Genomic DNA, 27560 nt, shown 5'->3' with positions numbered 1-27560 from the left:
AATGTAATACATCAAGTGTTTGCCTCAGGGAGCTTAAAAAGGGTTCAGTGGTTTTCCTAAACTGCCTCATTCTTTAATTATGCTGGAAGCTAAACTTTTAGTTTTTCTGTCCATCTTCACGTAGCAAAAACGGGGAATTGGAAATGCTCTCTGTTTGTCCGTCCGTCCACCTGTCCGTGCATGTTGTGCACGCGATAACCTAAAAAAAAAAAAAAGTGCGGTGCCAACTTCCATTTTGGTGTGTGGCTGCATCTTGGCATAAAACAGGTTCCTTTCAAGGTCAAGGTTTCATTATTGTCATGCACATCGTATGTGGTACATGCTAAGCACTACAAAAACAATATATCGAACAACAGCAGCACGAACATGAGTCTGTGTGAGCAGGTGAGTACGAATGAACACAGCAGCATGAAATAAATCAGCAGCATGAGATCAGCAGCATGGATAATCAACAGCACATATCAGCAATCAAGTGGCATTACAGTGATTATGCCCCAGTGATAATCCTGATTAGGGATTCATGAGTCTAACAGCCTCAGGGTACAAGCTGTTCCTAAGTCTAGTGGTTCAACATTTAATGCTCCTCTACCTCCTGGCTGAGGGGAGTAGACCAAAAAGTGTGTGTGCTGGGTGAGTAAGGTTCTTCATGATGCAGGTGGTCCTCTTCCTGCATCTGGAGGTGTAAAGGTCTGTGATGGTGGAGAGACTGATTCCAATGGTCTTCTGTGCAGCCTTCAAAGACTGGATTGCCACGGATAAATCCAAAATGGCCACCACCACCATATATATATATATATATATATATATATATATATATATATATATATGTATATATATATATATATATGTATACATATGTGTGTGTAAACCGGCCGCCTCGATTACGTGAGAAAACCGCTTTTTAGTTTTTATGTTGCTTAAAAGTACAGTAGGCCCTCGATACTTCGCGGTTCGACGTTCGCGGGTTTTCGGCGTTAGATTATACACGACACACGATTGGCGATGGGGAAAGACACACCCCGCCTCTTCCTTTCTCTTTCTGAGGCGGTCACAGCAGAAACTATGGGGAAAGACACACCCTACCCCGCCTCCTCCTTTCTCTTTCTGAGGCTGTCACAGCAGAAACTATGGGCAAAAACAGACCTCACCCCACCCCCTCCTTTCTCTTTCTCTGCTGTGACAGACAGCCTCAGAAAGAGAAAGGAGAGGGTGGGGGTGATGTCTTTCCCCATCACTACTGCTCAGGGAGAAATGCTGTTTGTGGGAATCAGCTTTTTTGGCAGCTCCTCAAATTGAAGAAGTCCTTTGGATTAAGGTCAAAACATTTCAGCAAAAAAGAAACCGTCCAGATGACCTGACTGAACGTTTTATCTGGATCTTTGAGCATGAACTTTAGTATCTTTTTTTATATGACATCAGGTTGAAAATAAACACCAATACCTGCATGATGCTTTAAGTCAAAAATAAATAAATAACAAAACAAAGTTTTTTTTGTTGCTGTTTTTTTTTTAGCTTTAGTGTCGCTTGGAAACAGTCACAATTAGGCTTAACGTGTAATTTTATATGGGCGTGGTTTGATGACGTCACGACCCTTGTACTCCAGTCCATTCATGCCATCCTCATCACAGCGGCGCGCGCCTCTCCTGTCTCAACAACCACGTCTTACCTTCGAACCCGAGCGGCTCCAATGGAGAAGTAACCGGCAAAACTGGACATTTTTCCTCCCTTTATTAAACCCGGACGTGTCCACGCGCGGAACAAACTCGGAACGGCTCGTGAAGCAGGTGAGAAACTTCAGCGCCCGGCGTGGTCCGCGCGAACGGGACAGTCGGCGAGCCGCGCCAGTCCTCTACTTTCAAAATGACAATTTAAAAATAACTCCCATTTCTGTGAGAATCCAGTAAAGGAGTTCGGTTTCTTTTAAAAGTGGAGTTCGGGGATGTTTTCAGCTGCTATTCGGCTCTAGTTTCAACTCGTTTTAGCCTTTTATTTTAAATAAATCCTTATTTTTAAACATTGAACACAAGGATGTAAAGAGTGAGCATATCTGATATCATCAGATATGCTGATGATATGCATATTAATATATGCAGATGTGCATACTGTCTATCATAGCTGATATGAGCAAACTTCTGCAGATGCAGACCAACATCTGGAAACATCTGTCAGAGATCTAACCAGTGTTTATGGCTCTTCTTTATGCATCTTTTTTTTATTGAATCTTGAACATCTGATACCACAGGATTCCCCCAGAGGAGACATGCAACCATAAGTAATTTATGGACATAGAACAAAAAAAAAATCATGAACACAAAGAGAAGCTGTTAAGTTTGATATACTGGAGTCTGTTATTAACAGCAGGCGCTTCAAAAAGCCTTTTATGTTTCAGGATGGCCAATTTACGCAAAACCTTTATTTATATATATATATATATATATGTGTGTGTTTGCATAGATTTTCTTGGGAAATCTATGACAACGCCTGTCAGATGATATTGGTTAAAAGAGGAACAACTTCTAGTTTCACTGGTAAATCTGGAGAAAGAGTTAAAGAACTGTTTTTTTTGTTTGTTTGTTTTTTGTTTTTTTAGAATATGCAAAATGGCCCTCTATTAAAATCATAGACTGAGGGGCGGGAAGAGCTCTTTCATTGCCTGGATAATCTAAACCAGACTAGGGCGTGCAACATTAGAGGGATCCATGTATTTAGAATGGCTGACGTTGAGTCAAAACAGTAAACATCTTCTCCTCGTGATGCTGCAACTGTCTGGTCAGTGACAAGAAAGTAAGTACGGTATTCCCTCTATTTATATATTTAAGACTTTATTTGAGGCCGTGTTCTAGAATTGCGCCGCTCGGGGTAGCTGCATGTTGGAGTAGCTCTGTCACATTCATTCTGAGTTATTTATTTTGAAAACTTTAATTTCTCTTTTTTTTCTGGATGTAAATAATTTCCTCTGGTATCGGATGCTGCACAGCTGGAAGGATTTTTACTGAAACTTTTTTTTACCTTTGGGCATTTGTTATGATGCGTAACCATAGCAACAAGGTGTTTAAAAAAAAAAAAAACAGAAGCAGCTGATTAACATCTCAAAGCTCAAATGTTACCTCAAATACAGCCCCAAATCCCAAATGAGTTGAAAAGGAGGTGCCGTGGACCAACTCCCGTCAACCTGGTGGCGGTGCTGGAGGACCTGACCGCCGAGATCCTGGAGCTGGGAAACTCGGCTCGTGATAATGAGAGGACCGGGATCATCCCTCGGCACCTTCAGCTGTCTGTCCGTGGCGACAAGGCGCCTGCTGGGAGGAGTGACCATCTCTCATGGAGGAATTCTGCCCGGCATTCAGGCAGTCCTGCTGCCCAGGAGGACCGAGAGGCCCGCCGGATCTGACAGCAAGCTGGATCCAGGTGGACGTATCGGTGTTTGTGGCCAGATTCTTCGGATTTGCTACAGGAGATCCTTCCTGCCCACAGCTATCTGCATCTATAACAACTCTTAAATGAAACCACGATGACGAGCTACAACAACACTTAATTTCCCTTTGGGATTAATAAAGTATTTCTGGATTGAATTGAATTAAATTTATAAACCCTTCCCACACTCTTGCAAGGTTCTTAACAATGTTCTAAACTCTTAAACCTTTAAAAAAGTCTTTATATGGGTACTCACCAGTGAAGATACAATTACAATTTGAAGGATGCGATGAATTAGCTGTGCAGTACTGATGACGATGAAGATGAGATGAATGTGTACTGCACAGCCAAGAAGAGCATTTACAGCTCTTCTAAAGGCACCACATCTTCAGGGTGGTGCAGTATCTTCACCCTTGGACGCAACTTCTACTACTGCTACAGATGTTGGCGTAACAGATCTCTGTGTTCGCCAGTCAGCACCCGGGATACAGAGCAAGACAGACTGCTACGGTTACTGAGCCAGTCAGCGTCGGGATACAGAGAACAACGCTCTGGCTGGTCTCCTTCCATGAATCAGCCAATCGTGTGTCGTGTACAATCTTAACGTTGAAAAACCACGAAACAACGAGTCCGCGAAAGTCGAACTGCGAAATCGCGAGGGATTACTTCCCATTAAGGCATTTCTACATAAACCAACACGTGTATTAGTGTAATAAAAATTGCTTTTTTGGATTGTCTATTTTGTAGATTGTTGGTGAAATGTGCACGAGTCGACCAATAAAACCAAATTCCTAATACAGGTAAGAAACCCTTATTTTTGTATATGACTGGGTTGATAGTATAAATAAATATGAATTTAAGAGGTATTTTTCTTCTTTTAGATTCACCAGGATGACTCCAGACAACTATTAACGTCTCATTTTAAAGCTTTAATGGGAATCATGGAAGCAGTTTCTCATTAAACCAAGCCAACCTTCTGCCACAATGGATATATATAACGACACGTGCCACTTAAAGAAGACCCTTGACCCAAACGAGAGCCCGCTGATCAGTGCCATCATGTTCGGCGCAGGCATCTTTGGTAACGTCACGGCACTGGTGATCCTGGAAATCCGACGACGCAGAGACTCCAGAGCTAAGAACCTGCATCGCACCGGATTGTTTCACATCCTCATCATATCGCTGGTGGTCACGGACCTGGCTGGGACCTGCCTGATCAGTCCGGTTGTGCAGCTGTCGTATGCTTGGAACATGACTTTTGTTGAGATGATGCCTATAGGTAACGGCACCAGCAGTGTTTGTCATTACTTTGGTGTCAGCATGACCTTCTTCACTCTGGCCACCATGTCACTTCTCCTGGCTATGGCACTAGACAGATGCTTTGCCATAGGGTACCCCTACCTGTACAGCCGGCATGTCACCAAAAAATGGGTTTATATCACAATCCCAGTGATGTTTTTCACATTTACATTATTCTGTCTGCTCCCATTTGCGGGATTCGGTAGGTATGTACAATACTGCCCTGGCACATGGTGCTTTATTGACATGAACCCAGACGGGAAGGAGGATCGTGCCTATGCTAACATATATGCCACTATTATGCTGGTCCTAGTACTCACCATTGTGGTGTGTAATGGCTTTGTGATGTACCATCTCTACAAGATGTACAAACGCAGGAACCGACACAGGTCTATGATGGTGCCCACGAGGTCCAACAGCGAGCGCAGGACCATGTCCATGGCTACGGAGGTGGAGCACCTGATCATGCTGGTCTTCATGACCATCATCTTCATCATCTGCACGCTGCCGCTGGTGGTAAGATCAATGCACATGACACACACCTTGTTTGAGAATAAGTTAGAGTGAAGAGAATACACGAAGAGTAAAACCTGTGTCTCACTGGGCTGTGAATGTTCGCCACCAAGTTCAGCCAGATCATCTGCACGGTTTCTTTTTTTGTTGAGACGTAAGGACTTCTTCAGTCTGAGGAGCCACAACAGACTCAGTCCCACAAGCAGCACACCCAGATAGTGGGCCAACCAGTTTTCTGGTGATAAGATGGTTTCTGGGGCCCATGAAAGCATGAACTTTGATGTTTTGAACCACTTTGGCTTTCAGTTCGGTAGGCAAGGCGCTCGGTTCTGTTGATAGGGTGAGGGCGCCCTCCTTGTACAATAGTAGGGGAAACATTGAGTTGAGACAAACACAACAAGTCAAGACTAAAAAGTTATGATGTGTGACAGTAAAGTTCTGTTTAGTATAAGTCTCTGCGTCGTTATGAACAACATATGGGTGGAAACGATCAAACGTGATCAACTTGTGATGTTTAGTATGCAGTGTTTCCCCTAGATCAATTCCCTTGGTGGGACACTCGTCTTATTTTATTTTAGTTGACCGGGGGGGAGGTGGAGTCAGGTCTGTGATGCCCGACCCTTTAGCTTAGTGTTACATTGCTGCCGGTTTTTATGGACAGGGGCCGGGGTGTGGAGTGGTAAGTCAGTAGCATTTTTGCTAGCGCGTATTGCACCCTGCGCTACATCAGTACCGATAGTTATTGCCCGTGTGTGGGGGTGGGGTCGTTAGGCAGGGAGCTTGGTTCTGTTGACTGGGCGGGTTAGGGTTAATAGCAGAGGAAACACTAGTATGTTAGCTCTGGAGCTAATGCAAAGCTAACAGGCTTAAACTGAGGCCCACCACCCAGAAACCAGCTCTGTTGTCTCACATGTCCTCCTCATGATTCGTGAGTGGTTGTTTGCTAAGCGTTGTTGTGTACTGCTCTGTGGCGGTACAAAGTTTAGCTTTTTACAACGGTTCCAGCACACTTGCGATCCAAATTAGGACAAGTAGCAGATAATGGCTGGACGGATGTGCAAAGTGAAAAAAACACATTTAATATTATATAATGTTAGAGCTGGGTGATATCTTGATATTTAAAAAATATAGAGATATATCCATCCATCCATTATCTTTACCCGTTTACTCCATTTTGGGTCACGGGGGTCGCTGGTGCCCATGTCCAGCAATCACTGTGCGAGAGGCGGGGGACACCCTGGACGGGTCGCAAGTCCACAGGGACACATAGAGACAAAGGAGACAAACAACTATTCACTCTCTCACTCACACCTAGGGACAATTTAGAGTTACCAATCAGCCTAACATGCATGTTTTTGGTCTGTGGGAAGAAACTGGAGAGCCCAGAGAAAACCCACACATGCACGGAGAGAACATGCAAAATCCACCCAGAAAGGCCCCTGGACCGGGGTTTGAACCAAGGACCTGCTCGCTGAGAGGCAGCAGCTCTACCAGTTGCGCCACCGTGCTGCCCATAGAGATATATATTTTTTGCAATATAAGATGAGACTATGTCGCTATAAATGATGTGTTATATTTGAAAATCCTCCTGCTGTCTTCTTTCTCCCACGCGGACCCTCCTTGAATACAAACCCAGCCCCTCCCGCGCTCTCCCCGCTTCCTGCTTCACCAGGAGGTGGGCGAGAGACGTTTAGCACAACAAGTAAACACGGGAGATATACTGTATGAAGAGCAGCTTAGCTGCTGAGCAAAAAGAAAAACAATGGTTGTTCGGAGATGGTTTGGATTTAAATTGTCAGATGAGCAGCAGAAAAATTATTTCTGTAGACCATGCTGAAAACAAGTCCCGACAAAAGGTCGGAACTACTGATCTTTTTCACCATTCAAAACAGCTGTAAGTGGCGTATGACACGTGTGTGAATCTGCAGCTGCAGCTCCGAGTGCGTTTTCAGCCTCCTTCCCTGAAACAAACCATGGGTCAGAACTCATTTAGCCGTGCTGTGCCTTATGAAAGGAATAGAGATGCACCGATCCACTTCTTTTTTTTTTTCACTTCCGATACGGATACCTGATGTTTATTGTTGGCCGATACCGATCCGATACAGAAAAATGTGCCGAATTAACAAAAATGGCTAAATCACGTCATCTGGACCAGTTTCTGAAACAGGTCCCGATGACATGATTTAGCCATTTTTGTTGTCTACCTGGATGTTTGAGCTTACAAACCAAGTGCTGAATTAACTTAAAACATTAGTTTTGTTAAACGCAGACATGAATGTATTGAATTACAAATTTATTGAAAACTCTGCACCATAACAGCACAAATACACCAAGAGCTTCACAAGCTCGGGCAAACATGTAAAAACAACACAACTTTCATTTGTTCAGTCAGTACGCTAGCGCGTGACATCACTCAGAGCACAAAGCATAGAGTTAGAGTGAATAGATCTGCCCAGTCATGGCTCGGACACATTGTAACCGATACCCAGTGGTGGAGAAAGTACTCAAACACTGTACTTAAGTAAAAGTACAAATAAACAGACAAAAATGTACTCTAGTAAAAGTAGAAGTACCACATTAACATTTTTACTTAAGTAAAAGTAAATAAGTACTTGCTTTTAAAATACTTAAAGTATTAAAAGTAAAAGTACTTGCTGAATTATTAATGCAATGGTCTACATATCGTTAATTGTGCCTACCATATGTATATTTTGTGTAATACATTAATAGTGTTGAGTCATTTTAATGAACGATGCTGCAGATAATACATGTTTTTATTGTGTTTACTCTGTGACACAGTTCACACTTGGACTTGTGATTCTGTGTGTCAGTATTTCAGGGATGACCTGCAGAGTTAAATGCCATTAAACAAAATAAAGAGGAATGATTTTACCTTAGAAAATTTTATTTAACACAAAGCAAAACCAATGTGCCATTTTAACTGCAGTAAACATGTTTAAGTAAAAGTTGTCTGCTTGAGCAAAAGGGGCATTAGACACAACTAACAAAGGAACAGGCTCTGATCATTTCAACTCCAATGTGTCATCAGCTCTAATTAAAATACTGTCTAGTCGACCTTGTAATGGGTCAACAGTGAACAATATTTTAACTTGGTATGGTATAAAGTTTATTCATTTAAAAAAAAGTACAAAACAATTCCATAACAATATAAAAAGATACAAGAGATTTTAAAATGAAAGGCAGCAGAAAGAAGAAAACATCTTATTATATCTGCCCCTTTTTTCAAACAATTATTTCAATCATAATTATCTTCAAGTAACAGAACAAAATAAATAACTCTTTCTAATTTTTCTAATTCTAACACAAAAAACACACTAAGCTACTTCATATATACTTTTTTAACAATTCAGCTTTGATCTTTTCTTCCTGACACCATTTTCAAAACTTGGACCTGAGCGTCGAGACATTTGGAGACATCTCTTGTCTCCTGTCCTAACATCATGAACTGACACATTTTAATATTGCAGCAAGAATTTCTTGTTCAAGTTCAGAAGAAGTTGGTTTTCAAAGTTTTTTGAGTCCAATCTGGCTCTTTTGGGAGAGAGAAGCTGTCCTGTTGTACCGAGTAGTCTTTCAATAAGGCCATGGGTGGAGCATGTCTTCTGGCTGACTCTCTTGCAGTGAAATACATTTTGGTGTGTTAGTGGTGCTGTGGGTGCACCCAGCTTAATGATGTATATAGTAGAATAAGTCATTGGCCCAGCTCTTCTTGAAGGCGGGCCTAACGTTACCTGCCCACTTTGCAGTGATTCAATGGACCAGCTCCCCTCTCACCATTGGTTACTTTCAACCTAACAAACAAATCAAAAAGCCGTAACATGAATGTAACTTGTAATGCAGCGCATCATAGAAATGTAGTGTAGTAGAAAGTACAGATACTTGATGTACAATGTAGTGGAGTAAAAGTATAAAGTACCCACATTTAACTCTACTTAAGTAAAGAACAGATACATGAAGAATGTACTTAAGTACAGTAACGAAGTATTTGTACTTCGTTACATGCCACCACTGCCGATACCCGATCCAGAAGTTTTCCGATACCTGTAGTGATACCGATATTTGCATCGTATCGGTGCATCTCTAGAGAGGAACAGTGAGAGCGCGACATTAATAAATCAGCATCTTATCATATCGCTAAACACACGGTCCTTATCTTAGCAGCTAACGAGACGGCTAACGCTTTAGCCGTCTTGTTCTACAGCTGAGACCGGGACAAAGCTTTGACTCAGAAATATTTTTTTGTTATTATTTCGTGGAAAGAAAAAAAATATCGAGATATACATCATATATCGCGATTTATCTTAAAACTATCGATATATTCATGTTGGTCCATATCGCCCAGCCCTATATAACATGTAACACACTTTTCTAACATATATGAGAACATGTTTTGTTGCGGATACTCGTCATGAGCAGCTCGCGATAGAAGGCGGAGCTCGTTGCGGCAGAAGCGCTCTCAGTAGCTGCACAAACAGCGGCTCTTCTGTCCGACTCTCTCTTCATCTTTTGTCTTTGTCGTTTTCAGCTGCAGGATGGGGATGTAGCTGGGTGGAGAAACATGTCTACATAATTTTCCCAGAATGCATTACAGCATTAACAACACGGCCATGTCCATGTGACATTAAATTTCACAAATTTATATTTTGTTTATGCTCTTGTTTTTATAGCCGGAGCAAATGTTTATCAGATAAGGTCTATTGTTCCGAGTAGTCGGGATCCCTCGAAAGCTGTGAGGAGTCCAGGATGTGACGGGGAACATCATGAGGGAACAGAGCCTCCAGATGTACAATAATAATATGCACAAACAACACTAATCTACAAAGTGTGACTGATAACCACACGGGATGTACCAAAATAGGAATGTACCATTCGTCTTAAGTGCTTTTATTTATTTAAAAGTACTTATTGAGAATATCTGACATCAGACTGTAACAACATCCGTGGTTTGTTTTATTTAACGCTAAGGCAGATGTGACCAAACATCCCCTTTCTTTTTCTGGCAACAACTCACATTTATTAGTTGATTAGACGTGAATAAGACGACAAATGCTGAGGCAAGCAGGATTTTTTTTTTTTTTTTTTTTATGTTTTACAGCAGGTTTGTTGTTTATTAACAAACACTGACGGTGATTAAACAAACACGATAAAAGTTTATGGTTAGCTGTGAAATGAGTCGGCGCCGAACTGCAAGTGTTTTATTGTGGGAACGTTCATGAAGCTATGATCCATTTTTATCCCGTACGTTTTTCTGCATCTTTCTTGTTCTACAAATTTTGTGATATTTCAACAAACCATGAATCAAAACGTTCGGCTCTTTCAGGACAACCCTGCTACGACTTTTGGTATTGGCGCAACTTTAGCTTTTTGAAATATTTAGCCTTTTCTGACGTTTTTTTCTAATAGAAAATGAACTGAGCTCATTTTACATCCTTCAAATCTTTAGATGTGTTTACAACCTTTTACTGCTCCTTTCACATTTTGTTCTGCTTCAGCTGCTTTCAGCTTCTTTGTGCAAATTTTAACTTTGTTCAGCTACTTGTTGCTAATTTCAGCTATTTTTTTTCAACTGTTTTGTGCTCCATTCAGCTAACATCAAAATGTTTTTGCTTCTTCTAACATGTTTCGGCTAATTTCAGCTTATTTCTGCTAGTTTCATTTTTTTTCTATTTCAGCTACTATTTAGCTGTTTTTCTACTAATTTGAGCTTTTTCAGCTAATTCCACATTTTTTTGCACTCATCTAAACTTTTTCAGCCTAATTCAGCAAAAATGTGCTCTCTCCACTTCCTTCTCCTTCTGCTAATTTAAACTTATTTCTGCCTTTTTACTTTTCAGCTGGTTTTTTTTTTTTTTGCTAAATTCTTTTTTTTCCCAGATAATTTCAACTTTTGTGCTCATTTCTGCTTCTTTCAGCCTAACTGAGTAAACTTTTTTTTTCCTGATTTCTTCTGCCAATTTAAGCCTGTTCTAAATTTTCAGCAAACATTTTAGCTTTTTTCCAGCTAAATTCAGCTGGTTTTTTTCAGCTGTTTTGTTCTCTTTCAGATTCTTTCTGCTAACTGCATTTTTGCACTTCTTCTAATTTCTTTCTGCTAGTTTCAGCTTGTTATGCTCCTTTCAGCTTATTTCTGCTAGTTTCTGCTTTTTCTGCTATTTCAGCTTCTATTTAGCTCTTTTATGCTAATTTTATTTTTTCAGCTGATTCCACTCATTTCAACATTTTCAGCCTAATTCAGCAAAAAATGTGTTCTCTCCACTTCCTTCTGGAAATTTAAGCTTTTTTCTGCCTATGTAGCTACTTTTCAGCAGTTTTTTTGTTGTTGTTACTAATTTCAGCTTTTTTTTCAGATAATTTCCACTTTTTTGTGCTCATTCATTCAAACTTTATTGATACAGCTGCTTCTTTCAGCCTAATTGAGCAAACATGTTTTTTCTGATTTCTTCTGCAAATTAAGCTTGGTCTAAATTTTCATATAATAAACTGAATTTAATCAACTTTTTAGCTTTTTTTTTTAAACTAATATCAGCTGGGGGGTGGGGGGATTCAGCTGTTTTGTGCTCCTTTCAGGATCTTTCTGCTAACTACAATGTTTTTGTGCTTTTCCTAACTTCTTTCTGAAACTTTCAGCTTTTTCTGTTATTTCAGCTACTATTTAGCTATTTTGTGTTAATTTGAGCTTTTTCAGCTAATTCCACATTTTTTTGCCCTCATTTCAGCTTTTTTCAGCCTAATTCAGCAAAAATATGCTCTCTCCACTTCCTTCTGATAATTTAAGCTCCTTTCTGCCTTTTTGGCCACTTTTCAGCTGTTTTTGCTAATTTCAGCTTTTTTCAGGTAATTTTCACTTTTTGTGTTCATTCCTGTTTCTTTCAGCCTAATTGAGCAAACGTGTTCTTTCTGCTTTCTTCTGCTAATTTAAGCTTGTTCTACCTTTGCAGCTACAGTATTTTTAGTTGATTTCAGCTGTTTTCAGCTAAATTCAAGTTTTTCATGGTAATCTTTGCTACTTTCAGCCTAGTTAACTTCTTTATGCTAATTTCAGCTTATGTTCATTTCAGTTTTTTTCTGTTATTTTCAGCATTTTCTGCTATTTCAGCTACTATTTAGCTCTTTTTATGCTAATTTTAGCATTCTCAGCTAATTCCACATTTTTTAATCTAATTTCAACTCTTTCTGGTTGTTTTTTTGCCTTTCCAGCTATTTTTTAGCTGTTATTTGTTGCTAATTTCAGCTTCTTTTTTTAGCTAATTTCTTAATTTTTGTGCTCATTTCTGCTTATTTAAACCTAATTCAGCAAGTATGTGTTCTTTCTGCTTTCTTCTGCTAATTTAGTCTCGTTCTTCAATTTCAGTTACAATTCAGCAAGTTTTCTGCTAATTTCAGCTGTTTTTCAACAAGTCCTTCGCACTGCATTTTCGCAGGAAATGCAGTTTGTCTAGCTTTTAATAATTTCTAAAGACAGCAGTATTTCTGGATGCCTCGGTCAATGAGCGCCCAAACTGACTTCAGCAGATCTTCACTCTGCGCGCTCGTTTCGACTCCTGGGCCATCTCGTTGAAACCACATCAGCTTTTTAATAAGTGTCACTTTTGACCACAAACGTGAAATCAATATAATTTCCCCTGCAGTGCACAATGTTGTGCACCTCGGTATAAACTGCCAAGCTCCGACTCGTATCTAACAGGAGCCTGAAGTTTGTATTAAAAGCAGCGTTTTGAACTTGATGTTTGCATTAATGAAGGCAGACACGGCTCTAAAAGCCGTTTGCTGCACAGAGTACAGTCACAGTTGCTGGAACTGTTGGAACGTTACAAACGCGCTCAACATGTAATGACAAGCTTTTTATCGATGCTACCGCTCTTAGTTGTGAAGCAGCATGAACTGAAACTACCGAAATGGGTCAGAGGTTTTATTCGTGTCATTATCATATTAATTAGAGAAAATACATCAAGTTGTATTTGCGTCAGGGTTTTTTTTATTTTTATTACTTGTTCTCTATTGAACATTGTGCACAAGGTGAGCAAACCCTGAAGGCTGGTAAAGGGCACGAGGATCAGTTTTCATCGCTCCCTCATCGAGAGACTAATGGAATAGTTGATCCGGGCACAGTGAGGTGAAGCAAGGTCTGCCAGGCAGCTGGAGAGAGCCAAGAAAGTTTTCAGACAGGTGAAGTGTAAAAAGTGGATTATTTAGTTGAAAATGCACCTGGTAGTGGGTGGGTTATATATTACAGTAAATAGTTTTATATAAATTGACTTGGCAGGGAAGACAAGCAGCTAAAATACGAGTCTCGGTTGTTCTTAGTGTTCTTGCAGAGTTCTACTACAGAAGCGTTTGATTATTATTTGAACAGAGGTGAGTGATGTAGCCTAAACATTACCGTATTTTTCGGACTATAAGGCGCATTAAGCAAAGCAAAACAGTCATATAAGTCAAACTTTATTCAACTCGTTCACAATAACCACATAAAATTGGTTTGAGGTCAGTAACCACAACCATAATTAATATATAAGGCGCACCTGATTATAAGGCTCACTGTCGATTTTTGTGAAAATTAAAGGATTTTAAGTGCGCCTTATAGTCTGAAAAATATGGTACATCACAATATTTAACCCTCAATTTATCCTTAAACTGTGACAGTAATACTATTTAGTTCACCATAAACTAGTCAGTCTTTTAAGGTTATGTAAGCCAGAAATAAAAATATCAAATTTAAAAGGCTTCTAAAACTTTTAGCTCCTTAAGTGCTTTTAGTTTGGAAAAAACTCCACATAAAATTAAAAAAAAAATTAATAATTTGCTTATTTCATGGCAATTTTTGAAAGAAAGGAAAATTTCTCCTTTAGTACTTCGAAAAAGATTTTATGTCAATTTTTTTTTGGTCGGTGGGAGAAGCAACTAAACCGGACAGACCGCCAACAAGTCGCTTTTTTTGCTCAAGCCGCAGTTGGCCATGGAGCAACCGACTCCCGGTAGGCGTGAATTATCCTTCAATCTGCATGCATGTGGATCTACTGTTTTGTACCGAATGTTTACTCGGGCACACCGTATGTGGGTTTTTAGTCTTTCGACAGAGTCCCGCAAGAGGTGGTTCACTGGAGCCTCAGACAGAAAGGAATTACGGAGAAGCTAGTTTGGATTGTTAGTTCCGTGTACGAAGGTGTTATATCAACGGTCAGAACTGGCAAAGGCAACACAAGAGCATTTGATTTTAAAGTTGGCGTTCATCAGGGTTCATGTCTCAGCCCACTGTTGTTTATTGTTATGATGGACACAGTTACTGAGCTTATTAGGAGAGAAGTGCCATGGGATATGCTGTATGCAGATGACCTAGTTGTGGCTGGACATTCTGAATTTAATCTCCAAGATAGTTTCAGATGGCGGCAGCAGGCACCTGAGAGTAAAGGTCTGAAAATAAACGCAGCAAAAACAGACCATGATCTGCTCGAAAGCGAGAAAACGAGACCTTAACAATTACTGATAATAGAGGAAATGTACTGAAGCAGGTCAATACGTTCAAGTATCTGGGGTTGGTGATAAACGTCAAAGGAAGCGGTGAAGAAGATGTTAAACACAGAATTGGTGCGTCGTGGCAAAAGTGGAAGGAGTTGACAGGAGTGCTTTATGACAAAAGGACGCCGATTCATATTAAAGGGAAAGTGTACAAGATGATGGTACGCCCAGTCTTGCTTTGTGGAGCTGAGGTATGGACTTTAAAGAGAAAGGAAGAGGAACTCCTGGAAAGGACACCAATACAGATGCTACGTGGGATTCTTGGAGCATGCCTCAAGGTTATACGGCTTAATTACAATATCAGAAAAATGCTTGACATGGCATGAATCACGGATAAGATTCAGGAATCAAGAATGAGATGGTATGGGCATGTGCAGCGAATGAAAGATGACAACAAGGTCAAAAGGCTATACACAGAGTTTTACCGTCAACGAAGCAGGGGATGGCAGAAGAGGTGGATAGATATGATCCAGCAGGATATGAAGACACTTCATCTCGCAACAGACGATACACGAAACAGAGCAAAATGGGGAATTAGAATCTGTGTGAAGGAGAATCCATCCCAGATTTCGGTCTCATCAGCATATACATGCGGGGGGATCTTTAGCTCATTGACACAATTAAAAAAATTAAAAAAAAACACTAAGCGCCTGCCACAAATCTTACATCGAATTTCCATAATTATGACAAATTGGGGCACTAGCTATCTACTTTAATAAAAAAAGAAAAATCACCTGGAATATATTATCCATTATGATAAATTAGCCAATTATTATTTTCCCGCCATTCTCACACACGTATCAGTTTTTCTGTTGATGCATGAGGGGGGGGGGGGGGGGGGGCCTGAGGAAAAATAGTTGGAAACTACTGCTGTAGATCATGATAATGGACTGCCAAAATCAGCATACGGTTTCAGACGAGGTTCTGTAAAAACTTTAGAAACTTTCTGGAATTTGGCGAGGCTGTTTTGATGGAAAATTAACCTTCTTCCACTTCTTTTCATTTACACACATCTGATTACCGGTACATACAACGTACTAGATTGCTGTTTCTTGTCCTTTTCTTATCCGTCTTAATAAGCAAGTATCTAACTTTACCCTCTTCCATCCGTTAATCCAACTAACGTCAGTCCTAAATGCTCCATATCGTAGACGCATGTTGCCACCAGCCATGTCCCTACTCCTGTCTAGTCATACGTCTCAGCAATTACCTCATTAACCTGTTTGACACTGGTAGACATGTCCTTTTGTTGCCCTGCAGTACGACGACGTATAAAACCCTTTTACAATACTTCATGTCAGGCTAACTGATATGCCTGAAATGAACTACCTTTGGTTGAGGAATATCTCGAAACAGGCTGAAATTGAATTTTCTTCTTTTTATGATCCACATAAAGATGACTCATTTCAGCTGGGAGAAGTAAAGTTTCATAGCAATATTGCAAAGTGCTACAGATAGAAAAGCAAGTAAAACATCAAAGCTCTGCATCTAACTCAAACCCTGTCAATAAAATAACACCTTTAGACGTTTATTAAGTGCATCGATTGAATGTAGGTTGTGTCAAAATAGAAGCAGCGCTTTCCAAAGTCATGGTCCAACTGCTTGGAACGACCGAGCTCCACAAGATTTAAAATGGGTCTGAGGTACCAACAACAACCTGACGACCTTAACGTGTGAGATATTGTGTGATGCTGAACCAAGTCAGGGTGTATTCAAAAGTTAAGCAAGAATTTTAAACTGAACTGAAAGCCAGTGAAGGATAGCTAAAACAGGTACGAAGATGGTCAAGCGCCTTCTGGTTTACATATGTCAGTAAGGAAAATGAGAAGAAATAAAAGCATGAATGATCCTCTCAAGTTCAGTTTTTGACAAGAAACTGATCGATTTTGAGACGTTCCTGAGATAAAAGAAACAATTGCTACAGTATGTAGTTGTTATAGGTTGTTCTAAACAGGCGTGTTCCATCCTGGTCCTTTGAGGACCACGATCCTATACGTTTTAAGTTTTTCTGCTCTAACACACCTAATTTGAATCAATGGGTGATTAGCAGGCTTCTGCAGAACACGAAGAGGTAATTCAACCATTGAATCGGGTGTGCTGGAGCAGAGAAACAAGTAAAACATGCAAGAAAGTGGCCCTTGAGGACCAGGATTGGACACCCTGTTCTAAAGACCATCACAGATGCCAAAATGAGACCCAAGTTTTTGAGGCTGGAGTGAACAGAAGGACCTTAAAGACCAATAAATCTCAGCAATATTCCATGCTGTGGTCAATAATTAGGGATGCACGATATTATCGGCTGATATTAGCGATCAAGTTAAATATCGGCCATTGCATCAAAATAACTCACCGATATAAAAGGCGGTGTTTCAACACAACGTTATGACGTCACGCGCACCGTTGAGTTTAGATTTGTGAAAATTTGCAAATTTGCACTGTTCCAGTGTTGTCATTGTGTTAGAGAGAGTAGATGTCATGAATAAATTTGACATTAAACATAATCCAAGTTTGAAGTGTTGCATCATTTTCAGCCTCCTTTTTGGCATCTGCATTTGGTAGCAGGTTAAACTGACAAAGATCAAGCAGAATAATGTATTTTAATTCCACAGCAGAGAAAGATATGTAGTCTCTGTAAGTAGGTATAGGGAAAAATATCAGTATTGGTATCGGTTATCGGCCAAATAAGTTTTGCATATCGGATATCGGACAATAATCCAGTATTGTGCATCCCTATCAATAATACCTGACTTTGCTCCTATAATTCCATGTTCTTTATATAGATTAACCAATTATGGCTATCTGCCAAAGGCAGTAATGTTTTGGATCGTGTGCTCAAGAACCACAGGACGAAATTAAACTTTCAAAATTATTTCTCCACATGCTTAACTTTAAGATGGATGCCACGGCCAGCTGACCTAAAAAAACATAAAAAGTGGCTTTAACAGTCAGTTTTACAGATTTTAAGCTAAGATTTGTTGTCTTAGTCGCTGAGAGACATTCCCAACACGTACTCTGGACGTGACATCTTGTGGTAGGATGCACGCAATCTTGTTTTTTTAGATTTGACCAAAATGGATCGATTTAATTTATCATGAAAACATTACTTTTGTAGACTTTTTCCAGCATAAGATGATCTAAGTCTAAAATTCAGGCCGTTAAAATGAATAGTCTTGAAATCTATTTGTTTGAAAATGAACAAAATGGCTTTTATATTGTTAGTCAGGGCACGTAATACAACACTTTACCATCAGACATGACTATTAACCAAAGATGGTGTGGTTTAAACAAAGATATTAACGTTTTTTTATGTCTGTTCTTTGAGCAACCCCAAGGCTCCACATTCAGACATACTACAACAGATGAATAATTTATGAGGAAGTTTATGGAAATACGCAAGGGTTTTCAAGTAAGTGATACCACAGCTGACACGTAGACACACAGAGTAGGATTATATGACACTTTTCAGCCAATATGGAGCTGTGATATGATGACACGGTTGAATGTGAGTGCCTCTAGTTATCTCAGATTGCTTTAAAAACTAGAAAGATTTGCATTTTCTGTGTAAATGCAGTGTGAATGCTTATTGCTAGATGATTTTACTTAGCTGAAACTAAGCTGTAAATGAAAATGTAGCCAAAAATAGTCAAATGATTTGCAGAAAAAACTAGCAAGCAGCAAGCAATAGCTAGCTTAGAGTCAGAAGTAGCTAAACGCTAGCAAAAAGGTAAGAGAAAGTTAGCTTCGAGTCACAAGTGCTTAGCAACAAAGTTAATATTGCTAGCTTAGAGCCAAGTAGCAAAATGCTAGCAAATAGCCAGAAAAAGTGAGCTGGGAGTCCAAAGTAGCTAAACACTAGCAAAAAATGTAGAAAAGGCTAAATTAGAACCAGATGTAGTGAAACGTTAGTAAGAAAAAAGCATGAAAGAACTAGCTTAGAGCTAAAATTAGCTAAACTTTACTTAAAAAGCCAAAAAAAGCTAATTAAGATGCAGAAGAATCAAATTGCTGACAAAAGCAGGAAAATGCAAGCGAATAGCCAGAAGTAGTGAAGCGTTAAAAAAATAGCAAAAAAAATAATTTTATAAAACGCTAGCGTAAAATCAAAAGTAGCAAAATACTAGAAAAAAAAGCAGAAAAATGCTAGCTAAGAGCCAGAAGTAGGGAAACATTGGCAAAGAAGCAGGAAGCTAAAATTATAACTCCAGTTTAACAGTTAAATTTAACCCTAAAACCAATAGAGATTATTGTTGACCCATGAGGTGTCCAGCTGTCAAGTTTGACATTTCTATGTAAAAGTGTTCCCAATTTAGAGCCGTTTAAAGCAAGGAGTGACCTTTGACCTTGCGACCTTAAAAACCAATAGGGATCTTTGTTGACCCACATGGCGTCTAACTGAAGTTTGACTCTTTTTTTTTTTAACGATTATCAAATTAGAGTTATTTAAAGTAAGGGGGACTTCTGACCTTGATTTATGACCTTGACTTTTGACCACGTGACTTCGATAGAGCTCGATGAACTTCTCACCCTATCTCTAAGGGAGAGTCCAGCTACCCTGCAGAGGAAATTCAACCTCCTGTATCCACGGTCTCATTCTTTCAGTCTCTACCCAGAGTTCGTGACCATAGACGAGGGGAGGAACGTAGACCGACCAGTAAACAGAGAGCTTCGCCTTACAGCTCTGCTCCCTCTTCACCACAACGGACCGGCACAGAGTCCGCAGTACTGCAGACGCTGCACCAATCCGTCAATCTCACGCTCCATTCTTCCCTCGCTCATGATCAAAACCCCGAGATTCTTGAACTCCTCCACTTGACGCAGAACCTTCACCCTCGACCCGAAGAGAGCGATCCACCCTTTTCAAACTGAGGACTACGGCCTCAGATTCGGAGGTGCTGATTCTCATCCCAACTGCTTCACACTCGGTTGCGAACCGCTCCAGTGAGAGCTGGAGCAAAATCCCCGCAAATAAAAATGCCAGACCAAAACCCTTTGAGTCGAAGAGGTAATGACAGCAAGAGGATGTATAATAATGGAATTTATAATGCGTTTATGCCATCATTTTTTCCCTTTATTAACAATTTTTTTGGTAGGTTTGAACTCGGGACAAAAAGAGATGAAATGATTTTCACCTCTGACTCAAGCGTTTGCTCATCGCACTAGAAAATCTGTCTTTTTGTCCGGAAAATGTATCTCAGGCAGATGACGACATTCTCAAGAGCGTCAAACCATCAAAGCTGCTTCACACTTTTATTGCACTTCCTGTTGCTGCTGACAGAGAAGAAAATAGGCTTGCAGTGCAAGTTGCGTTTACGGCACAGCTTGACTAAATAACAACACAAAAAAAGTCGTCCGTCTTGCCATGTTTCGTTCCCCACATGTGTTGAGGTCTGGCGGTATACCAAGTAAAGATGTTGTGGTTGCGTTTAAACTGATGACGTGCTGTTCTTTAAGGAAAACACTAAAGTGTGAATATTTTGTTGTTGGGGCTTTCTGGACGTTCATGCAGCGCCACCGCTGATTTTACAGTCCAAGAAAGCTTTTTTTTACACATAAACAGCTGCTGACGTTCCGTTATGCAAGACTTTTAATAGCTGTTTACCGCTGGGGAGAGTGCAGTCGTGCTATCCAGCTTGAAATAATTCAAAAACAGGAATGTGTGGCTGAGCACCAACAAACTTTATGCTATCCCAGTATAGCACCAGCACTTTGTCTCTCCGTTACTTCACGGCTAGTTAAATAAAACGTTAAGTTGAAAGGTCAAAAACAGAAAGAAGCGACGCTTAGAATGTAGGCGGAAAAGCTCCGTAAGGCAACCGTAACACTGCTTCGCTCTTAACCCAGAGTCTCTTCATCAAAATGTCTTGTAACATTTTGTCTCGAATCAAGGGGTGTCACCAAGGGAGGCAATGCTCACCCACCACCACCAAAAAAAAAAAGGTTTCCTCACCCTTTCGGAGGAAAGTACCGGGCTCTAGTCATGTGTTTAAAAAATGTCCCAAATTTGCCAATCATGATTTCAAAGTGTAGATTAAATCGTAAGCGTGGCGGCAGATGCTAGTGCTTAGACGGGCACAATGTGGGCGAAGGTGGGCAGCAAAACGATGTGCATGAACTGGCTGTACAAAATGTAGCCGCACGACATTTTAAGTTGCTAACTACTCTGCAAAGCCGCGTGCAAGAAAGTCATGCCACAAAAGTAGAATGTTATCTCTGTTAATATCACTGGGGTGTTTCAATGACCTTGTCATGATTGTTGTCGTAACCTAGGCCTGAAGCCAGCGTGACCAATTTGGATTCTCTGATTTGTGCGTCAGAGAGGTCTTATCAGGGAATACATCGACTCTACAAAGGTCACTGTTCCCCTTATTAACGGTATATTGTTTCTCTCTGATCCCCCTGGGAGAACAGCAGCAGTTTCTAAACCTGCAAACTGGTCATTGCTTCCACAGCTCACTTTAAAAAGCTGAGTCTCAACCTTGTGATAGTCCCCAGAGGGAATTTAATGCCTCTCATCTAGTCCAAAAGCTGCGGGAGCTGCTGATTTATTTCAGCCAGCATCAAGGAACTAATCAGTGAAATCTGTTGCTCATTCTCGGCCCGAGGAATGATAATAACGCTCTTGTAATAAAAAGCGGACTGTTGAAAATAGGTCAAATACTCTATAATGAAGCAATTATTAATCAAAGACTCTGTGTGGGTAGTAAAGAGAAAAAAGTCCCAAATGATCAATTTCCCGTCATTTTAGTTTATTGGAAGTGGAAGGAGGCAAATAGTTGTAGACAAAGATAACTTGAAGCGTTCTTTAATCCTACAATGTTTTTGGTGTGAAAAGTTGGGGAACAGAGTTGTGAGGAAAACCAAATCCGGTATAGTCACACCTGTCACTACCCTTTTAGTAATAAAATCAAACCTATACATGAAAAAGTAGCACCCGTGGTTCCAACACTGGACTTCTGTCACATCTCCAATAAAGTTAAGTCAGGTCCTCTGGACGGTTTCTTTTTGTTGAAACGTTTTGTCCTTCATCTAAAGGACTTCATAAGTCCGAGGAGCCACAGCAAACTCAGTCCCATAAGTAGCACACTCACATATGCCCCTTTTCCACAGTTCCTCCTTGGCCCCGCGTTACCCTGCTCAGACCGGTTCCGTGTTCTTTTCCACAGGGCCTTCTTCGTGGAACCGGACAGTTTTTTCAGTACCTACTTCTCCGCGGTTCCATTGAGGACCCTAAAACATGACGTCAGCGCACTGTCGGTTACTAATTGGTCAGGGGGTGGAGTCATTGGTCGAAGGGCGGAGTTTCAGAAACTTCCACTGCAACCCGATCCGCCATTTTCTTTTTAACCCGCCATTAGAAACAACTCGAATCCGGAGGAGCATATTTTGGAGTATTTTGAAGGTATAAACAAACAATAATGTCACAACCGTGGTCAAATGCTGAAGTTCAGGCGTTTTTGTGTTTGCTGGCCGACGAAAAAGTTCAGAGTGAGCTAGATGGAGCGACATGTAACGAGACGGTTTTTAAAGAGGTGTTGGTGCGTTGATAATAATGATCCGCCCACTAACGGGGCACTAATAGGCACTCTGGAAACGGAAAATGAAGCGATCCGATCTGTACTGGCCCAATAAGGGCTGAGCCAAGCAGGACCTATGGAAAAGGGGCAATAGTTTGCCAACCAGTTTGACCTGACTTAACTTTGTTGGATTATTTTACCTGAATTATTGAGCATGAACTTTGATGTTTTGAACCACTTTGGCCATGGGTTCCTCAGACGAGTTGACAGGGGAAAGGGCAGACTCCAGAAACCATCTTATCACCATCAAGTAGGTTGGTTAGGTGCACAGTCATATGTGAGCAGAGTGAACTGGAGGGGGCTCAACACACAGCCCTGAGGGGAGCCAGTGCTGAGGATTATGGTGGAGGAGGAGAAGTTATGGATCCTCACAGACTGCAGTCTGTTGGTTAAGAAATCCAGGACCCAGTTGCATAGGGAGGGGCTTAGTCATAGGGTGAGTAGTTTGTCCATCAGGATCTGGGGAATCATGGTGTTGAAGACATGAAGTCCACAAAGAGCATACGGACGTAGGAGTCCTTCTGCTCCAGGTGGGTGAGAGCAGAGTGGACCACAGAGGAGATGGTGTCCTCTGTCGATCAATTCTTGTGGTATGCGTACTGGTGTGGGTCCTCGTTGATGTCAATGGTAGCTTCGATGTGGGCCATGACCAGTCTTTCAAAGCATTTAGTGGCTATGAGGCGTATTTGTTAAAAAGAGGTCTAGTATGGACGATCTTTCAGGGCATCTTTTGTTTGGTTTGGTGGGGGTGTCAATGATTTAAGTAAGATAAACAGGTCTCTCTTGTAAATGAGTCCACATGGCTCGATGTGACTAACCTGTATAAATAAAGGTTGAATGAATTAATCAAACTGGTGGGCCCACTATGCAAGTGTGCTACTTATAGGACTGAGTTTGCTGTGGCTTCTCGGACTGATGAAGTCTTTTGGATGAAAGACGAAACGCTTCAACACAAAGAAACCGTCCGGAGGGCCTGACTTACCGTAACTTTGCTGGATTGTTTTTTTTACCTGGATCATTGAGCATGAACTTTGACGTTCTGCCCCGCATGTTGATCCGTGATACAATACGCCCAGCTGACCTCATATAAACCCAAAATGTGACCTCTATCAAACTATAATGAGCTCTAATCCACCTATGGAGGCCTCACCTGTGCCTAGTGACCTTCACTCTCTGTTATCACGGAGAACTAACGCTCACCTTGTGATGTCACTCCTTGTTATACCCTTTATAGACGCAGCTCCTTGCAAATCAGTTTATTTCCATAACTAAAATGATTTTTTTTGTGGTCCAAATTATGTCCAAACCAAACCATTCCCTCTGGGTACCTCACTGCTTTATTATCATTGAGTATTTTGGCGGTTTTAATGTTTGCGTAACGTTTGTGGCGCACGTTGTTCCAGTAAAGATTTATCTTGTTACGCAGATAACGCCATGGTTATCAGCGTGACAATGCCTGTCTGATTTGGGCTCATCTTAAGAGCGCACAGATTGCCACATATTCAGTAAAACATTTGCCTCCATCTGTTTGGTTTGAAATTAAATATCCTATGTGGACTGAGAACGCTGCTGTTCTCTGTAAACATCCTGTGGGCGCAGTGTCTGCTGTGAAATGATAAGATCAGGGAGCTTGATTTGTCGAACACGCAGATGTTTTACTACTTTTATTCATGCAGCAGCGAGCAGACACCAAACAAAGATAATACTCGTGCAAAACTATTCAACCGGGACAGTAAAGAGTACAAACCACCCCACAAGTCAATGCACTGAACTATCTGCAATTGATTTTTTGACAAAAATGAAGTTGGGAGGGGTAAATAACATGTTCACAGCTACAGAAGGAAATGCTGGTTAAGTTGAAGCAGATGTTTTTTTCAGTCGCAAAAGTAGAACTGAAAACGTAGATCTTTTATTAGCGTTCGTGAGATCCTCTTTCAGTTTGAGGGTTTTTACATATCGGGGCGTCATAAAACTGAATCGGGTCTTTATCAGGTTGTAAAATGATTCAAATCCAACCTGGAGCGTGCAAAAACAAAACAAAAACCTTGTAAGAAACTCATCCCATCCCCGAGAGATATTATCCACAAACAGAAAACATTTAAGAAGCTGCTATTTTTTTTATATGAATATTAATTTATAAATAGAGAAATTGCATTTCCTGTGAAAAATCAGTGTGCACGCTTATTGCTGAGGAACTTTAATAAATGGTCTGAAATATGGCTGAAATGGAAGAATAAGCCTAGATGAGCAGAAGAAAGCCGAAAGAACACACATTTGCTGAATTATGTTTAAATAGGCAGAATGAGCACAAAAACGAGGAGGTTCCTGGAGAAACTTTGACGGGAACTGCCCGTCATATTAGCGACTACTACTAGTAGCTAACTAGTAGCACAAAAAAAAAAAAAATTTATTTAACAGAAGTATGTGTTGGGATTGCGCTCAGCTACCTGCACACCAAATTTCAGCTTATTACCTCTAAAAATGGCTGTTTTATAGAGTTTTTCCGTTTTCGCTCAGGCAGCCATCTTGGATTTTTGATTTGCACTCAGAGTCTATTTGGGATTGCGCTCAGCTACCGATACACCAAATTTCAGCTGAATAGCTCTGAAAACCTTTGAGTTATATCCATTTTTGAAATTAGCTTTGGCAGCCATCTTGCATTTTTAGATTTGAATTCAGATTGTGTTGTGCATCGCTGTCGGGTACCACCCCACCAAACTTCAACTCATTATCTTTAAAATAGCTGAGTTATTGTATTTTTTTCCCTTTTAGCTAAGGCAGCCATCTTGGATTATTTATTTGCATCAGGAATGTACAACAACTTGCTCTCGGCTACGACCAAACCAAAGTTCAGCTCCACATCTCAAATAATGACGGAGTTACAGTCAATTTTGAGTTTTCCGAGTTAGCTGTGGCGGCCATCTTGAACCAAAATGGCTCCAAAGGTTAATCAGTATTTATTCCAGAGACCTCAACCCTCCAGGTCATGTGACCTCAGTTAAATGTGAGCGTTAGTTCTCTTTATTCAGAAAATCAACATGTCACATTTCAGGATCCAGTTATTATAGACACAGACTAAATGTTCAATATGAATATTTCTATATTTATCACCACATTAGTAATTGTAAACACTCAAAATAATACATATGTTCCTTTAGTGCTTACCTACTGTATAACCTAAACATTTAAGGAGTAAACATTTTAAATAATCACTTTAAAAGTTACAAGTGTTGTATTTGTTTCCTGTTAGTTTTCCAAATCTATTAGCGTGTGAATGACAGGGATTAACATAAAAGACTTTGTAGAACGGTGCTTTATGAAGTTCAGTTCATTTCCATTTAGTTGACCGGCAGTTCTGCCACATTCAAAATGGCGGACGCTCTGACGTTGAATGCCCTGGCAGATGACAATAGCCAATCAGTGATGGAGACAGATCAAGGGAGCTTCGCTAAGACCAGTAATGATGAATGATTAGTTGAAATGTGTTAACTCAATAAGTTAACTCAAAAAACACCGATCTGGCTCCAAATCTGCCCAAATTATCCCCACAAAGCAATTTTTACCCACAAAATCAGAATGAAAACCACCGAATTAGTGGTAAACCGCCCAGTCTGGCAACACTGGTGGGGGTACACATTGAGGTTCAGACCACGTTAAAGTTGAAGGAAGAGTAAGACCTTTTTCCTGTGGAAAATAATAGGTGTCTGCCTTTCAAGGCAGTCCTCAATAAATAAATAAAGTTAAGAAACCCTTGTCAGGTGGATAATAATAGGTGGCTGCTTCAATTAGTGCCCAATTAGTTAAAAAAGCTGAAAATAGCAGAAAAGGCGTAAAGAAGCTTAAATTACCAGAAGGAAGCAGAAAGAGCTGAAATGAGCTAAAAAAAATTGGAATTACCGGTAGCTGGAAAAGCTAAAGTTAGCATAAAAACAGCTAAATAGTAGCTAAAATAGCAGACGACGCTGAAACTAGCAGAAAAAACTGAGAGGATCATAAGTTAAAATTAGCAGAAATAATTTAATTAGGCTGAAAGTAGCAGAAATTACTACGGAAAACTTGAATTTATCTGAAAACAGCTGAAATTAGCTAAAAAAAAATGCTAAAAGGTAGACACAAATATGACACTGAAGTATCTGAAGACCAGTTTGTGTTTAAATGAGCTGGTTTCAGTTCCTGTTGGTCATCTCGTGTCCGACAGTTTGACGGCAGTGAACGTGTCCCGGTCTTCACCGGCTGTCGTTACGTGTTCAGTGCTGGCTCTGTAACCCGGACGTCAGTCAGGATGTCTGTTTGTTTGCCAGTGAGGTCATGGCTGGCGTTGACACCAGGTTTCCACCAATACGTAATCTCCTTTTGCCTTTCTCTGTTGATTCCACAGATCCGGGTGTACATCAACTCCATAACGACCGATCTTCAATACGAGTCTCATTCGCTGGACCTGCAGACCCTCCGCTTCATCTCCGCGAACCCCATCATCGACCCCTGGGTGTTCATCATCCTCTCCCCCGGCGTGCTGCACTTTGTCAGGCGCTCCTTGAAGGTCCCCCTGGGGAGCGTCAGAAGTTCCGTGCGCAGATCTTCACTCGCCAGAGAAATCAAACCCGCGCGACAAGAGCTGTCCTGCCCGACGCTGTGCAAGGAGTTTTACTCGGAGGACAACCTATGACCGCGGCAGCGTTGCTCTATCGCTCGCCGGACACGTGACTGAAGCGTACCGTCCTCTGGGCTCTCGTGGGCTTCAGAAGTTCGATGGGACTCATCGTCCCACCCATGTTGATTTTCTGGGTGTGCTCAATTCATTACGGTCATTGCCGTATACCTGATGAGTTCCTCTAACGAGCTTCTTGCCAATTACTGAGCAGCACTGCACATTTTGAGCATTTCAAGAAGCATACATGCAGATTTATCCAGGACTTTGCCATGAAAAGGCTAATCTTAAGCCTCCGCTGCTGCTAGGATCTTTTGACTTTCACTGAATTAATTTAATATCAAACAGCTGCTAACTGAAGGGGTGCGGGGATCATATTTTAAACGATTTAGCCCAAGAGCGTTTTTGCGTCTTGAGTATTCGTGGAAAGGGCTTGAGCCAACAACAAACATTTTACAGAAATGGAAGGGAACTTGGAATCAAGTCACCAGTGGAAGCGAGTCCTACACTGCTTGAAAATATTGTTTTTAAGCCAGAAACCGATAAACAACTCGGCTACATGTAATTATTGTGGATGC

At 40.7% G+C, this 27560-nt stretch overlaps 1 protein-coding gene and 1 long non-coding RNA gene across 2 annotated transcripts; both read left to right on the top strand.

Moving 5' to 3' along the window:
- The first annotated feature begins 1738 nt into the window (after positions 1 to 1738).
- LOC119428682 lies at positions 1739 to 4440 on the top strand. The gene is made up of 3 exons (XR_005187710.1): positions 1739 to 1784; positions 4162 to 4214; positions 4296 to 4440. It is a non-coding gene; the product is annotated as an uncharacterized LOC119428682 (long non-coding RNA).
- ptger2a (prostaglandin E receptor 2a (subtype EP2)) lies at positions 4441 to 27000 on the top strand (the record flags this gene model as incomplete). The annotated part of the gene is made up of 2 exons (XM_037696737.1): positions 4441 to 5229; positions 26713 to 27000. Coding segments are annotated over 2 exons (1077 nt in total), but the record flags the coding sequence as incomplete, so codon positions are not given.
- Positions 27001 to 27560: the final 560 nt, after the last annotated feature.

Source organism: Nematolebias whitei, chromosome 23 (genome assembly GCF_014905685.2).
Source record: "Nematolebias whitei isolate Nwh7 chromosome 23, NemWhi1, whole genome shotgun sequence".
In the NCBI taxonomy this organism is placed as follows: domain Eukaryota; kingdom Metazoa; phylum Chordata; class Actinopteri; order Cyprinodontiformes; family Rivulidae; genus Nematolebias; species Nematolebias whitei.
Note: the sequence above shows the minus strand (reverse complement) of the source record. Positions and strands in the feature narration are given on the sequence as shown.